The 17,579-nt window shown below is 38.5% G+C and overlaps 1 protein-coding gene across 1 annotated transcript in view; it reads right to left on the minus strand.

Annotated features, from left to right (window-relative positions):
• Window positions 1-5,779: 5,779 nt before the first annotated feature.
• The window catches only part of zswim6 (zinc finger, SWIM-type containing 6), a 53,790-nt gene continuing 41,990 nt past the window's right edge, over window positions 5,780-17,579 (minus strand). Inside the window, exons 10-14 of the mRNA XM_044173220.1 lie at window positions 14,343-14,478; window positions 12,600-12,757; window positions 11,536-11,699; window positions 11,358-11,439; window positions 5,780-8,604 (exon numbers count right to left, since the gene is read on the minus strand). Coding sequence (XP_044029155.1) covers window positions 7,742-8,604; window positions 11,358-11,439; window positions 11,536-11,699; window positions 12,600-12,757; window positions 14,343-14,478 — 1,403 coding nt within the window. The 3' untranslated portion in view covers window positions 5,780-7,741. The remainder of the gene's footprint in view (window positions 8,605-11,357; window positions 11,440-11,535; window positions 11,700-12,599; window positions 12,758-14,342; window positions 14,479-17,579) is intronic.

Below are 17,579 nucleotides of genomic sequence, written 5' to 3' on the forward strand. Positions count from 1 at the left end.
AAATATGATGCACCTTTATAGAGACAGAAGTCTTGTTTGGTTTGAAATCTGAAAACTGAAATCCTTTCACAGGTTGTTGAACTCTGCAGGTAATTGAAATGATGAATTAATAAACGGATGTTCCAACTCTCAAAGCAAAGATGCACCAGCTATCAGTGAAGTCAGAATCAGAAATACTTTATTGATCCCCGAGGGGAAACTCTTTCGTTACAGCTGCTCACTATCACGTCAGTGCACACAGGAGTAGAAGTACTAAGCAAATCAAAATATATTACACTATAATACAGTTAAGATAAATTAAGTGCAGAGTGGATATAAGTATAAAAGCTAAAATAAGTGTAAGTACCAAAGTGGATCTAGAGGTTGATAAGTATGTACGGTATAATAATACAATGTAGTGTGATACTACTTGGTTTATGTTTTGATTTGGATGTGTGAAAAGACATCGGTTTCAGTGCACTGGCACCAATTTCAACAGAATTTATTGGCATTGCAAACATTGACGGTTAACACTCCAACAAGATAATCAAACATTTCTCAAGAGCAGAGGATGAAGAGCCTCCAACTTTTTTGTCATTGTAGCATCTCTCAAATAGTTCTGCTAGCATGATTTTAATTTTTGTTTGTACAAAAATGAGACATGAGTGGAGTTGGAAGGGTTCATCTTGCACAAAGAAAAACATCTTAATTGTATTTGATTGTTTGTCATTTTCATTCAAAAGTGGGAACTTTTTCCTTTTTCAACAAAGCCACCATTGAGAAAATATAAGTTAAAGTACACTCACTCTGCAGTACACGACAGTGAGTGCAGATAGTCTTTAATCATTAGTTAACATGTGTTTTGGTTGGTCTCATCCCACAAAAATCCTTGTTTTGCTCTTTATATAATCTATACATTATGCAACAACAGCATATCCTTGATGAATGCAATTAAATTAAATGTGTTTTTATCTCATTTTTATTATTTTTTTTTAGCAGCAAGTTAGCTTATCTTAGGCTGAATACTTCCCCCTGCTTCCAGTCTTTATGCTAAGCTAAGCTAACTGGTTGCTGGCTGTAACTTTATATTTAACGGACAAACATGAGTGGTATCGATCTTCTCATCTAACTCCCGGCAAGAAAGGGAAAAAGCATATTTCCGAAAATGTTAAATGTTAAGCTAAAGTCGGATGAAGGGCTTTTTGACAGTCACACTTATAACTTAATCTAATATTTCTCATTCAGACTTATGTCTTGTGTCAATGGGGGGCAAAGGAAATCACACAAAATGGCTTCCAGGCATTGCCCACATGAGCATTTCCCATCACAACATTAACATCTCTGCATGTGTCTGAATGTGTGTGTTGAAATGGTTTTAACAGTGCCAGACACCGTGTCTAATTACCTAAATTGGCGTGACAGTCACGGTGCATTAAATCAATGGGATTGTGCATACACCAGCTCTGATATGGATTTGAAATAGAGCTGCTCAAACCACAACATCTCTCACTGCACTGAAAACTGCGTGTTGACAAACCCATGCTGGTTAAACTACTGTTAATCTCATAAAGAGGCTAAATCACACGTTACCTATATGCAAATAATGTTGTTGGTCAACTAATTTGACTACACAAACAAATGCCCTTTAAATTCGTTTGTTCCAGTTTGCATTCCTCTCTGCTTTAAAGCCACTGAGGGCTGTAATCTGACAGCAGATCTGTAGTTTGGGGCTACTTGTGTTGTGGGACAGGTGGACTGTTCTCCCTGCTGTCACCCCACTGTGCCTTAATTTGCATACTGGATCAGATTATCATTACATTATGTATTCCAAGGACAAGCCTGAGCATGATGGATGATTGGTGCAGTCTAGTAATCTTCACCAACCTTGTATTTCTTAAAACCGAGCAGCAGTGATCTACCGCTCTGCTGCCCCAGGGTCAGACTCTCAGTCCACGGCTCAATTCAGGGATACCTTTTTAATTAATATCTAAAATATCATGCATGACTTTTAATTAAATTATTTTACAGTCTAGATTGCTGTATATGTTTGTAGTCACGTTCATACTCAGTGGAAACAGTAGATGCTGGTTGTGCCTGTTTTTCCTAATGTAGGATATGCAAATTGTATGATTTTCTTTAAATTCTTTATTGCAAGAGTGCATAATGTCGATTTACTTGCTTACATATGATGATATTTATAATTCTAGCATTCTTACAATTTTTGCATATTTTATCATGAAAGAGAAAACAAGGGGGAAAAAATGAATAAACAAATGGTCGAAAAGACAAAAAAATTATAATAAAAAGTGGAAAAAATATACAAAAAATAAATAAAATAAAAAATCCCCACATACAGAAACTCATTGATCGACTATCCATATTGAATAACTACTTAGGCCATCAGCTTAACATTTAATTGATTACAGCTGTTACTTATCACACTGCATCTGCCTCCTCTAGTAATAATTCCTTGAAATTATTTAGTCGTGGGCCTCATATTTTATCCATTTTACTCCACAGCATTGACTATTCCAGTTCTCGCTTTCTGACTCTATTGACCTCATGCAGCCCGCCCTTTTTTCTTTGTTTGTTGTTACTATTGCCGGCTAAAGAAAATCAAATGAAGTCTTGGTCCTGATCACAGCTTACTATAAATTTGTCAAAACTGGGAACACACGTCCACATTTATGAGGAGGTCATATGACCTGACATCAACACATCCATCAGAGATATCAAATTAAAAAAGATGATCTTTGGGACAAAGTTACATTCAGCGTTAACCATCTTACACCTAGCTTACAACTGTCTTACAACTAGCCTATAGCTAGCTTACAACTAGCTTACACCTATCTTACAACTAGGTTACAACTAGCTTACACCTAGCCTATAGCTAGCTTACAACTAGCTTACACCTAGCCTATAGCTAGCTTACAACTCGCTTACAACTAGCCTATAGCTAGCTTACAACTAGCTTACACCTATCTTACAACTAGGTTACAACTAGCCCACACACTAGCCTATACCTAGCTTACAACTAGCCTACAACTAGCTTACAACTATCTTACAGCTAGCTGACATCTCTTACAACTAGCCTACTACTAGCTTACAACTAGGTTACAACTAGCTCATCTAGTAAAAAGAGTTTCCCCTTGGGGATCAATAAAGTGTTTCTGATTCTAGCTTACAACTAATCTACAGTCTAGGTGATGTACCTAAAATAATTAATTTTGGTTCAAATGCAAATTAGATTTGAAATATTTTTACAATAAAAAATAAAAAATAAAAAAAAAATGAATATCTGAACATAATAGAGATTATAAGCAATAAATAAATACATTCTGAGATGTGATATCGTGAGACAAACTATCTTTGCAGTTCCGATCGCAGATAGATAATACTAATGTGGCAGCAGGAGTGGAATAACAGGCAGGTCCATACAGGATACGTGTGATTAAGGGTGATAAGATTTATCTGTGGTGCCAGTTACACAGATGGGGTTACAGAAATAAGCTGCTGCCTGGCTACAGGATATGCTCTGATTGATGAAACCATTTTGGGTTGTGTGTGTGTCCAAGAAATAGCCTGAAGTGGCAACGGCATCCAGGGCTGAGTGCACAGAGCACTTATTAGGTTAAAATTAAGATTATTATTTACTCAAGTACTGTACTTAAGTACAATTTTGAGGTACTTGTACTTTCTTCTTGAGTATTTTCATTTTCTTCCCACTTTATTGTACTTTTACTCCACTACATCCCAGAGATAAATATTGTTATTTTGCATATATTCAGATTAATGATACGAAATATAATCAACAAATATATAATTCTGATATAATATTATTATTATTATTATTATTATTAGTTAAGATTTTATTGATCCCCGGAGGGACACTGACAAGATACCCAGCGATGTATAAAGTAATTTAAATTAGCTCCACCTTTACCAGCTACAACATTAAAGTGATGAGCACATTAGTGCATCAATAATTATAATCCAATAATATAATATACATTATTATGAAATGGATCATTCTGCATAATACGTACTTTTACTTTTGGTACTTTAAGTATATTTTGATGCTAATACTTTTGTACTTTTACTTAAGTAAACATTTGAATGCAGGACTTTTACTTGTAACAGAGTATTTCTACACTGTGGTGTTGCTACTTTTTCTTAAATAAAAGATCTGAGTACTTTTTCCACCGCTGCCGTCTGGCTTATGTCCAAACAAAACTATTGCCAATATTTGGAACTGTGGATTGTATTTAAATGGGGACAGAAATACAGTAGTCGTGTGAATCAGCTGCTGTATCAAACTTGATGGCCTCAGGAGCTTCTACACGCCCCACAACTTGACACTAATTTAGTCATCTGAAACCTGTACTTATCCTTTAGGACCATAAAATTATGGACATATGGTCCTTTTGTTTCCTTAGCAAAACTTCCTTTTTGTAAGAGCTTCCTTCCTATAACAGGCCCCTGACTCTGTTGACAAGAGAAAGGAAGTGGGATAAGGAAAGCTTAAAATTCCAAAATTATCTTAGCAGGAAGTAAAATGAGCACTAAAAGAAATTATGACTTCCCCCTTGAGGGCATTAATCTGTGAGTTGTCTATCCTGGTCTGTGCTGATTGTTCACCCTCAGACCAAATCCAACATTAAAACCTTGAGATAAACATCTGTGTCAACATCCTGCTGCTGGACAAATTTACATAAATACAACTGGTATCAACACTTTGATGGGATACTTACAACCCAGTGACCCCTAACAAACTTTTTATTGACGATTTATATAAAATGTAACGGTAAAAGTATTGAATCAAGAAAAAAAATAGCCTTTTCTGACATTTTCAGTCATGATGAGACTTTGACAACAGGGAATTCCAGTCCCACCCTGAATTGACAAATGTCAGACAACACTGGACCAGCATGAGCATAATTTAAGGTATCGACAAAGTTTGGTCCGAAACTTTCACCATTTAATCAGTAAACTAACTGATGAAGTCTGAAACAAGCAGATTAGAGGACGGATATTAAACTCAACAATGAGAACAAAGTGAGATCCAAATAATCCATCATCTTCACACATAAATAACTCCTGCGGTCATATTCTCTCACATCAGTTTTCCCCCCAAACTTTTCTTTTCTTTTTTTAATCCTGATCGATGTGGATCAATAGCCATGAAGCTTTTGCTGAGACCGAAACATTGAGTGGGTTTACATATGTACGAGTATCCTGGTTATGATCATGTAAACATCATAACCTGGTTTTGAGAAACCAGGATACTGTGGCGTGGAAGCTGGAGCACTGATCCTTGCGTGGGATCAATAAAGTTTATCTTGTCCTATCTCTTTGACCCATAGATGATCAAAGAATCTTTTTTTATTCTTCGTTAGTTTTGTAATTAATATTAACCACCTTAATTTCTACATTTACACACTCAAAAAGGTCAAATTTGTGGATATACTTTTTCCCTTTCTAATTAATTTCATTGCGTCCCAGAAACACTTCCTTAAATCCTTAATAAAATCATTTTCAGACTTTAAGTGATGGATATTTCAAACCCTATTTTCACTTATAATTTATTATAAATTGTAATTACAAATCTGCGGCCGTAAATTGTCACACAAATTTAAAAAAACAAAACAATCCTAGATGCAGTTGAAAGCTCTGGAAAAAGCTAGTAAGCGCAGTGGATCTTGCATTAAAATTATTTTGTCAAAATACTTTATTTCTAAGATCAAGAATAAACTTTAACGTTATTCTCAGAGCTTAAATAATTAAGAACACAAAGACCTCATCCTCTCAAAAACGAATTTAATCAAAACAAAATGTTTCATTAACAAGTTTATAAAACAGTGATTTAGTTACATAAATAAATCGATCAGTGTATCAAATCTTAGTTTCAACTTCACGAGCATGTTGACATGGTTGTACAATCATTTACCTAACGTAATAAATAAAAGGGAGCATATTTCGTTTCTAAACAAAAAAGGAGCTACTAACAAGAGACAACACTGAAAAACAGATGAAATTAGCTTTTAAAGCACAGAATACAGAGCCAGTTCAGCTAAAAATTAAAGACACTAAAAAGGTTGTAACCAAAGTCGGTTGGCGTATGAAAAAAGTTTGGTAGTTAGAACTCCCATTTGGTTATTTTAAAGCATTAAGACAAGGCAAGAAAGAAGGCTGTTCTTGTGTGAGGAATTCTAGAGAGAAATTAAAACAAATTGAAGAGGAGGAAAAAATACACAAAAAGCGTTTTAAAAAAAAAAAAAAAAATGGAAGAGTCAAGACCTACAGTATAGAGCAACTTTCTGTCCTGCACAAAGTCAAGATGTAAGAAGAAGAGTCATGGACACTGGGCGTAAAACAGAGCTTTGTTTTGTGACTGAATCGTTGCAGAAGGAGACACGAGGGCAGATTTCACTCCACTGGAACAGTTTTCCAGCTGTTATGTTGTCGCTCCTCTGCCTCCACAGTCGTCTCTTTCTCCGACTCCTACAATCCTCAATACACTTCTGTGTTCAGGAGAATACACACTTTTTGCATGTCCACTTCCTGTCTTACAAACTGGCCAGTTTCTGCAGTTCATTACATGTCTGCAGAGCCAAACCAGCCAGCGTGTACTACAGTTTGAACTGGCCCCTGATGCAATGCAAGGCGACGTTTTGAAGTCCTTCTGATATGTTTCTGATGTTTGTTTCAAAAACCAAAAGTACTGAAGCTTCAAGTATTGTGCCTTACATAGAATATTCTGTCATAAATTAGTTAACATATACTTTTTTTTTTTCAATATTCAGACATATACTTTCATATATACAGGACAATAAAATGCATTTGTTCTCTCTCTTGTTTTCTTTTTGTCTGCTTCTTCTTTTTTTAGAGAAATCCCTGAGAATGTATGTTGACTGTTGCCAAGTTTCCACAAGAGCAAGCACTGTGACAGTTTGTTTTTGTGACAAATGTGTCCGTAAAATAAGCATACTGAATGTTTGAGACAACACTGCAAAGCCAAAACAATCAGCCTGAAGATGGCAAAAACAAAATATCAACCCATTAAATGAATTCTGATTGTGAATTTGAGTTTTTCTTTCAGTTTGCGAAGCAGATGGGGGGGGTAAAGCTGGATCTTAAGAGGTACTTGTCACTTCAGATGGAGTTTCTCCATTTGGTTTATAGCCGTTTATTTTCTCTTTGAGGCTGTGAACGTTAGCTGAGGGGAGTAGGAGGAGTGCAAGGTGGACATTTTGCCACTGGACAATACAGTATATACTCAGTGTAAAACTCTTACTTTCTCGCTCTCATACATATAAAGGGAAACACACAAACTTCCACAAATTGACAGTTCTATCCTCCTGCAAACTTAATGGTTTTATACACATCAATACCAGCTGTTGCTTTAATGGTTTACAGTGTTTTTTTTTCCTTCAATTTCAACTTGTCATTTTTAGGAGAAAATGTACCCTAAAACATATTTCATATCTCATTCCTATCATCTTAGACTGTCAAATTACTATTCCAACACTAAAATCAACCCAGAATCCATCTGTGCTCATGTTTGGTACAACTCACAATGAATGAATGTGACTTTTGCCTTCAGGAAATTGTGTTCATTATCACATTCGACCCCGCAGTGGCAAATCGTAGGAATAAGATTTGCATGAATGTTGTTTTAGGAGGATTTTCACTTCAAGTTAGAAAGGATAAAAAAAAAAGGAGACTCAAGTAAAAAAGGGAGATTTGTTCATTTGATCCTCTTTCAACCAAATCTCTCTCGAACAAGCATCATGAGTTTCTTCTTGCCCTTGTATATTTGTTTCAGGTTGTCTATGAACTGTGTGAACTGCATGTGTCCGTCATGCGCCATGAGAAACGTCTCTCTGGCTTTACTGAGGAACTCGATGAACTCGCTGTAGTGGCGCGGGCTGATGTGCGTCAGCCGAGAGTGCGTCGTGTTGATGTAGGCCCCGATCGTGGCGTCCAGTAGCTGCCTGAGAGGAGCCTTGTCCAGAGGCATCAGCTTCCCAGAGTTCCTGCGACTGTGCAGCGCCACCATGCCTGGCGTCGTTAACGTGCACCGCCGCAAAATGTCAGATAAGACGGTGGCACATTTGACGCTCTTCACCACCAGAGGGATGACAGATGCTAGTTCATTCTTCCCCAGCGAGTGGCTGAGAGCACATGCCCAGAGCACGTCGTTGATCGCCGGGTGTGTGTCTTGGTTGTAGCTGAGGTTCAGGTGAGTCATGGCTAACGTTGCTAGTTTGTACGCCCGCATAGGATAACCGCGGTGCTCCATGTAGCGTGCTATTGTAAACAGCTGTGTGTAGTTCATTCCCGTGGCGGCTGCGTCCAGTACAATCTGATAGGCTGTCTCGAAGGCAATGTGGTCCTTCTCGCAGAGTGTCAGAGCCGAGAGGGCACAGTTTTGGGGGTCCTTCATGGCACATTGCAGGGCCAGGGTGCGGGCAGAGTTGGCCAGGTTCTCCTGCTGATGGCAGTCCAAATGCAGGCGGACAATGGTGCTGTTGGACATGACTGTGCTAGCCACGACGCTGGTGGCTTCAGTGGGGGTGAAGAGGGTGAACCAGCTCTGCATGATACTGTCCAGCGCAAACACACCTAGACAGAGAGGAAAAGAAATGTTAGTTTGAGATTTAGATCTTACTGATGGAAATTCATCTGCCTGTTTTTAAAGTGAATTTTGGTGTCCCCCAAGGTTCAATCTTAGGTCCTCTTCTTTTTCCATTTTACATGCTTCCATTTGGTCAAACACCATAGTTGAATCCTTTAAAGGATAAGTCTGGTGACACTCAATCCCACATACACCGTCCTGCTGCAGTAAATACTCACTGTAGCACCAAATGTGTATTATTACACCACTGAAAATAGTCCCCAACAAATGGACGATTTCCTCCTGTTTGAGTAACGTTTGATTAAAAACAGGACCAGCTGTTTTAAGAAATTACTGAGCCTTCTTTAAAAATTTAACTATTTTTGTTACCCATTTTTAAAGACTTAAGTCTTCTGTAGGAACCAAAGAATTTGGGGCTGAGTGCCACAGACAGGTTGGAGAACTGGGAAACTATGTTGTTGGGGTTTGGTATTTTCATGGGGTTTGTTGACAATAACAAAAATCTAAAATGTCACCAGCCTTAACCTTTAAATCCTGCAGTCTAGATAATATAAAATGCATTTTAAAAAAATGCTTTACTGCTGGCAAAATTATATCCTTTTTAGACCCTGAAGACATTAAAATCAATCTACCACTATAAATGCACAAGTCATACTAAGTAAACACCTTTATTTTCAACCTTAAGCTCTATTTGATTTACTGATGCAATATCCAAAACAGCATATTTTTATTTAAATATCTACAGGACTTCTGCAGCACTGGAGTATCGCCGCCCAAACTCAAAAACCATTAAATGTTTCCAGGATTCCAACATAAAAACTTACGTCACCAGTCTTACAAAAGCTTTTTTTACCTTCTAATTGGATATTCTATTTCTAATTCTCTGGCATTATAGGGCCTGACCCCCCCTCTACATCACCAACTGGCATGTTCTCAATGAATCTATTCAAACGCTGCTCACAGAAACAGGGACTCCTTGTCACTCCTCCACATTCACAAGAAATCATCTGGGAGGGGGGTTTTCCCCTACAGAGCTCCGTCCCTCTGGACACAGCTTCCTGTCCACCTCAGGGAAAATCAGCCACTGGGTTTCAGTATTCAAGTCCAAACACGAGGCCCACTTCATCAGCCAACAGCCCACAATCTTCTATAATTACTACCCTGCCAGTCATTCCTTTCCTCTTCCTTCTCTCCCGCCGAGAGCCCTCCGAAATGAACTTTTAAAGGTCTTGTGAAGTTTGCTAAAAACCCCTGAACAGAAAACATATGAATCATATCTTAGTGAGATATTTGGTATCTCAGGAGTCTGGACGGTGGTGGTGTTTTTATCGCCTTGAACCAAAATCCAGCCGTGGAAAGTAACTACATTTACTCGAGTACTTGTATTTACTATTATTAATTACTTAACTACATTTCAAGGGCAAATATTCTACTTATTGTCACTACATTTATTTGACGGTCATAGTTACTAGTTACTTTGCAGATTAAGTTTTAACATAAAAAAAAAAACATGATCAGTTTATAAAATTCGTGCATTGTACCCTATATATATATATATATATATAAATAAATAAATAAATAAATAAATAAATAAATAAAAGTAGTGAAAAAAATTAGCTCCACTTTGACCGATAACACACTAAAAACTAGTACTAGTACTAGTTCTTTTACTTTTGATACTTTAAGTTAATTTTTACTGATAAAACTTTTGTACTTTTACTTAAGTATAATTGTGAGAGCAGTACTTTTAATAATGAAGTATTTTTATATGTTAATATAGTTACTTTTACTAGTGTAAAGGATCTGAGTACTTCTTCTACCACTGCTAAGAACAAAGCAGCAAAATTGTAAAGAATGGATTAATGAGTGCGTTTGTCTGCTGTAACATTAGCTGCAACCGTTAGCATGCCTGGCTAACAAGCTTACTTACAATAATGACCTAGCTTTACTTCCAAAGCCAAACAGCATATAATTATCTAACTACATTATTATGTGGGGTTACAGGTTATGTTTAAAAAATACATACATTTTAAGCTAGCTGTCCTGCTCTTTGATTTGGGGACCAAGAAACCCAGCCAAACTCGTTACCCAGGATAGTTTGTCATCGGTCAGTCCTCTTTATCCTAAAAGCTTTCTCTTGTTTGAAACAACACAGCATGCATCTTCTGTGTTGCTTGTTCACATATTTTTCTATAGTTAGCATCCAAACAGGGTTATGTTATAAATGATAACATAACTAAAATGTTATTTCGTTCTAATACTGTACTAGGGCTAACTAGCTTTACACTGTAAATACAAGAACAATACTGCTCATTTCACGTTTCTTTTACATGTACCATTAACTGATGGGGTGCTAACTTTTCGGCCGGGACCTGTTAGCTTTAGCCTCAATCTTTTAGCATGATATCATATATAAAGTTGCAGATTTAAGACACCTTTAAAATGGCTTTTGTGATAAAACAAGTGAGCTGGAAACATTAAAAATTCTTCTGGAGAGTTTCAGCCAACCTGCAGAGTTAGCATTAATTAGCTAGCTAGCTACAGCTGATGAAATCAGTCGTCATTTCAGACAAAGGAAAGGAGAAGTTGCTTTTGTTCTTTTTTACTGTGTGAAATCAAGGACTAATTGTTTCAAAAAATACTCATAATTTTAAGTGTTAAATCTGCAACCGTTAGCATTGTAAACCGCATATGTGTCATGCAAGGGTCCATTGCTTTTTTTGGGGAAAAGCGAACTCACCAGCCTCAGTAGCACAAGTGACCAGCCATCGCACCATCTCTCTCCGCCGCCAGTTCAAGGTAGACAGCGTCATTCTCATCACCTGTAAGAGAAACGAGGTTAGCTCTGAGTCTGCATTATATGAAGTGTGTGTGTGTGTGTGTGTGTGTGTGTGTGTGTGTGTGTGTGTGTTGTTTACCTGAAGACCCAGCTCCAGGGAGACTTTGAGCAGCGTGATGTCCGGCAGGCTGTCCATGAGGGTGGCGATTTTGAAGGCATCCTGTGCCAGTTTGAAGATGTGGGATGCGGAGTGGATGTTCTTCTGGATGGACTCTAACACTGTTTCTAGCTTACGAGCATCGCCTGGTAACACAGCAAACAAACAAACAAACGGGGACAGAGAAGCAAAGTCAGTCTATCAGATATTTAGTTTCACAGGCATCATTTTTACATACCAGGATTATTGTATGTATGTGCCCAGGGTATCTGCAGGTCTCCAAAAGTCTTAAAATTTAGTTCCATCAAAAAAAGGCCTTAGAAGGTTTTAAAAAGTCTTAAACTTAATTTACAAAAAGGTATTGTATATATTCTTAAATACTGTTGTATTGTAATATTGTAGGCAGTAACTTTAGTTAACTTTTTTTGTATGTGATTGTCAGCTGTTGAGACGTTATACATCATAAACTAGATGGATTGTGCTGAAGGAGGCTGCTTAATCCTTTTTTGTGGACTTTGAGTGAGCACCATCAGACCTGTAGTGCCACTACTGCTAGCTACAGTAGCTAGGAAGCTCATCCACTCATAATGGACAGTCAAAAAAATGTAAAAGACAATTCAAAATAGTTAATTTTAGCAAAAACTTAAAAGTAACTTAATTAATAATTTCTAATCGGTTAATCCATCTATCAGCTTTCTGTCACTTCTCTGGGTCCAGGTCACGTTAATTGATTATTAGAAATTATTGTTATAAACAGCTGGTAAGTACTAACAGTTGCCACTGGTTTTCCGCCATTTTTTGACTGCTTTGACTATGAAAAAGGTAATTAATTACATTTTATGTGGTATTTAAAAAGGTATTAAAGTCCTAAATTTTATTTGCCGTGGCTTGAATGGTCGTGGTTGCTCAGGGCTCAGCTTTGCCTACTACTACATACCTTGCCTACTACCCCCCTTTGAGTGTTGTTTGAAACACTTTTGCCCTCAGATGTGCACGTTGCCACTGTCAAAACAATTCTTCCTGGGCTTGTAAATATGTGTGTGTACCTTTAGCAGCAGTGAGCATGGTGGAGGCCAGTTCACACTGTTGGGTCTCTATGTGGCTGAGAGTGAACCAGCGAGGGAGGCGGTTGGGCACCACTGATACTATATGGTGAGGCCGAGACAAGTCACCGGAGGGGGCCGTGGACTCCAGGACCGGCAACCTGAGCACAGTGGAAAAAACTTTATTAACATGACATAAACGCACAGAAACTGATCCGTCCAATGAGAATAACATTTCGTGGAGGTAGAGAAGTTATCAGAGAGCAATGTTCCTTTTATAGAATCAATCAATAGTTTTCCTCCACACCTCAACTCAGGTTGATCTTGGCCTCAGGCCGTGTACACTGAGAATAAGGAGATTAAAAATAACAGCTCAATTGCTTTCCTCCCAAATGCCCTCCTGTTATAGCTGCTGTGATACCACGTTTCTGTAGTCTAACTTTGTAATTCAAGTCTGGCATTAAAAAAATATAAAGATTTACATATCATAAAAATCAAAGGGGTTTAATTTGGGCGAGAGGAAATCAAGTTTCGTAACACCCGTGGCGGTCAGGGAGGAAACCAACAGCATGTATTTATTATTCACACATTTTATAAAACTCGTTTTCAGCAGCGTTGAATTATTTAGTGAATATTCCAGCAAAAGGAGGTTTTGTCATTAAACAGCGCCCCAGATAGCTCCTAAATCTGCCTCTCTTTTTCTCTGTCTGTCTCCATCACACACAAACCAAATGAGACTTAAAGGGGGCAGAGGAGGTCCAATCCAGGGCAGTAACTCCCCATCTCACTCTCTTTATTTCTGTTCCTCCTCGTCACTTATGCCGGGTTCAGACCACACGATATCAGCCCGATAACAGCCCGACCCAACAGATGCAGGGTGTTGGGAACGAAAATGGGCTATTCGATGATCGATCATTTTATCCTGTGTAGCGTATCATAGTGGACGCCAACCAACAGCGCATCTGGGCCTCACGCCGTCCCGACAAAAAGACAAGCATGTCAGAATTCTGCCTTCTCTCGCCGATTATAGTTATATCAGGAAGAAGCCTGTTTTCTCTCAGGCTGCATCACTGATAGATTTTTAAACGTATTTTGCCGTTGAAGCCTTAATCAATGACCGTCGTGAGGTCGAGGGACGCTCGCCTCTGCTTCACTGATACATATTCATATAATCAGATACATCATGTAATGTTATTAGAGAGTGAATTCTGCCGTCTGTTTTATAACATCCAACATGCACGAGCAATGAATGACAGGACGCTAAGTTTAATTCCTATATGCTTACATGCTGTATGTAAAGCGTTCTGGCATGAATGAACATTGAAAATAGAGACTGTTGGTCAGATTATTGCTGTGGTTGTACGATGGTTTTTTTAACCTCTTTTGCCCCGGTTGCATATCTCACAATGTTTCATAGTTAAACTGACATTATCTTTGTGCATAAGAGATGAAGATTGAGATAATACATTTATTACAGTGATCTTAGAAGGCAGAACAAGATGCGCATTTATCTCTCTCTGCATGTTTTAGCCTTTACATTCATCTGATAGCATTCAATTCAGACTTGTGTTGAAAGTGTTACAGAAATGTCAGGAGGTTCGACCAACTAAGATTGCAGTTGTGACTTTTACGTAAAAGTGAGCAGGGTGCTTATTCAGGCATTATCAGATTAACGTAATGAGGTGCACGTCTGAAAGGGACTTTAGTTCTTCGAGGACAGACAACAGCTTTAAATGAAGTACTCACCGCATGGCCCTCAGTGCAATTTTGTACGCCAGTTCGGCGTCATGAGGTAGCAGGGAGGTGAAGAGATACTTGGCAAAAGTGTGCATGGGGACGCTTTCTCTGTAGAGTAATTCCCCCAGACCACTGTAAGGACCAGCTGGAAGAAACACAAAAACGCGATACAGGGATCAGTTCAGTCAAAGTCAAACTGAAGACAGAGATCAATGCAAAAACACAGACTTCAGCAGTGCAGTGCGGAGCTGCATAATAGTTCACATATGACTAGACAGTGCATGTATGAGATTTCCCAGCCTGATATGTCAACAAGTTTGACGACACAGACTGATGTGAACAGTATGACTCAGCTGTGTATCAGAATGATGATCAGTTTGTTAGTCAACCACCAAAAATGTACAGACGTTTGTCTTCACAGCATCACCGCACTAGCCTGACAAACGAGAATTAGTCTGGAACCTCTCAGGTCATTTTCGATTTCCAAGAGGCGTTATCAACGGGCGCAGACCGAAATTCCTCGACGCAATTGGATAGACCTACAACCAATCAGAGCAACGAAACGTGTGATGTAGCGCTGAGACGGAAAAATGTAAACTACAGCGTGCCAAGATGAGTTGTGATGGTGTAGCATCGATATGTCTGAACGAGTGTTGCTGTTTTCGCCATCAGAATCCAGATGTCCAGTTCGTTCAATACTGCCGTGATAGCGGATTCAACAGAACGTTCCACATCAGCGGCAGCCATCTTCTTGTTTACGGCGCTCCTCTGTACAGTCACTGCATCAAACACGCCCCAAATTATATAAAAACGGTTGTGATTGGCCCGACCCGGGCCAGGTTGGATGGAAATCTGTCTGAACGAGAGGAGGACCAGACGCATCTGCCAGAGCCAATGAAACATGAGCTTGCAGATTCGTCTGGTTCCCAGGCTATCACAGTACATCCTGAAACAACAACTCGCATGTAAAGCAAAGAGAAAATACCAGATTCACAGATGAGTTTTAGTGTTGACAGCTTCTAGGAAACGCTTTTAGGATGGATCCAGCCTTTTATTTCTCTGTACAGTTTGTTTTTCTTTGTAAGTGGAGGCAATTTTAGTGTAGCAGCACAAAAAGGAATCAATAAAAATTACTTTCATTAGTTTCATTATTGCTTTTCTTTAAAGACAATAATTCAATTAAAACGAAAGCAGTTATTTGATCTCAAAATATATCAATCAAGACACAAACCAATATTGAGTTAGCACTTACAGTACTTTTTGACTTCCCTACTCTGTCTGTGGCACTCAGCCCCAAGTCTATTGGTTCCTACTGAAGATGGAAAACTTAAAAAAAAGTTAACAAATGTTAAGTTTCATTTTTAAAATAGGCTAAATAATTTCCCAAAACACACTAGTACACTAGTTTTTAACAAACGTTACTCAAACAGGAGGAAATAGCGAATTTGTTGGGGACTATTTTCAGCTGCGGATTAATACACATGTAGTGCTCTAGTGAGTATGTCTGGCAGCTTGATTCCAAATGTAAGATACATGAATATTATGGTGTATAAACTGGTACGGATTACAATGCCTAAGAGTGAACTGGGGATGTAGGAAAAGGAGGGAGAGGGGATATGCAGCTGAAACATATGCAACTATTTGAAGTGTTCAAGCAAGTCAATTAAGTTTTTGATGTATTACTGCGAGAGAATGTGTAACTTTTCATCTCATTACAAATTTAGAAAATGTGGCCTATAATCAAGCATCAGAGGTTCAAAGGATAAATATGGTGTTACCTGAGATTTTTCTGATTGTTAAAAAAAATGTTCGTCAGTCTCTCGATACTTTCTGACTTCCTGTCTGTGGCTCCCAAACCCAATTGTTCCTACTGATGGCTTAAATCTTTAAACAGCTCACAAATATATAGTTTAAAAAAAAGGCTCAGTAAGTTCCTAAAACGGTAGTTTAAGCACTGCAGTTTTTAATCAAACAAACAGGAGGAAATAGTGCATTTGTCTGGGACTACTTTCAGCGGCGGATGAATCCACATTTGGTGCTGTAGTGAGTGTTTGGGGCAGCAGGACGGTGTGTGTGGGGCTGAGTCAGAATAAACTACAGTGTGTGTGTTCATGGTGATGAAGGAACATGTCACCCAGGGCAACAGTGTGGCTCACTGATGTGTTTTTAATCGTTTTTGGGCAACAATGGAGCTATAAGATATATCAGACTTTAGATACACACACAATATTTGTTAGTAGATACATTCGGTATTTGTTTCGTTGACAATAAAAAAACTATTTTGCTTATTTTGTTATAACCACTTGCCTTGATAAGATAAGAACAATGATTTCCTATGGGCCTCCACTTTATAATCACAACCAAACGAGTTAGCAGAAGCCATATGTGAGAGGCCGACCGGTTCTGTCATTACTGGGTTTGAAGCGAGAAGGGCCGTGAACCATGATGAGCCACATCTTCCACACACACAGGTTTATTATACCCCTCTATACACACACACATGCATTCACACAACGTCAGCAAACAATGCAAACAATACCCTCCCACAACTGTGAATACAGAAGTACAAACATTCAAAGTGTTAATGTACACATAAGGTACACATAAGTACACACAACATCACACACGTAACGTAACGGACAATTAAAGCACAAAGAGCTGATTGTGGTTCAGGGTGTGAAATGGGAATCTTACTGTGTGGGGATAATGTGTCGTTCCTGGGTTCAGTGGGGATAGCTCGACATTTTTGGAAATGCTCTTATTTGCTGAGAGTTAGATGAGAAAATCAGTAAAACTCATGTCTGTACGGTAAATATGAAGCTACGACAGTTAGCTTAGCTTAGCATAAAGACTGTAAACAGGTGGAAACTGCTAGCCTGGCTCTGTCCAAAGGTGACAAAATCCACTTACCGGCACCTCTAAAGCTCACTAAGGGACTGAAACTACAAAAATGATTACGGGGGAAGAGGGGGTCATTGAAGGTGGAGGGTTATGTATTTTTTCTCTTTTCTAAAGAGTTTAGTCTGAATTCTTGGGAGAGTATTTTAACTTTTTCTCATCCCAGATTCATCCTGCCCTTGTGTGATTGTTGAAAATGTCACATCACAAAGATGGCTTTCGTTTCTTTCCTTTTTAAGTCAAGAGAAGGGGTCTAAAGGAAATATAACGCTAATGAGGGTCTTGCTTTTTCATAAGATTCAAGATTCAACTCCTCTCCCTGCCCCAATAATTTTCATGCAGTCCCTA

This window comes from Siniperca chuatsi, linkage group LG18, assembly GCF_020085105.1.
Source record: "Siniperca chuatsi isolate FFG_IHB_CAS linkage group LG18, ASM2008510v1, whole genome shotgun sequence".
Classification (NCBI taxonomy): domain Eukaryota; kingdom Metazoa; phylum Chordata; class Actinopteri; order Centrarchiformes; family Sinipercidae; genus Siniperca; species Siniperca chuatsi.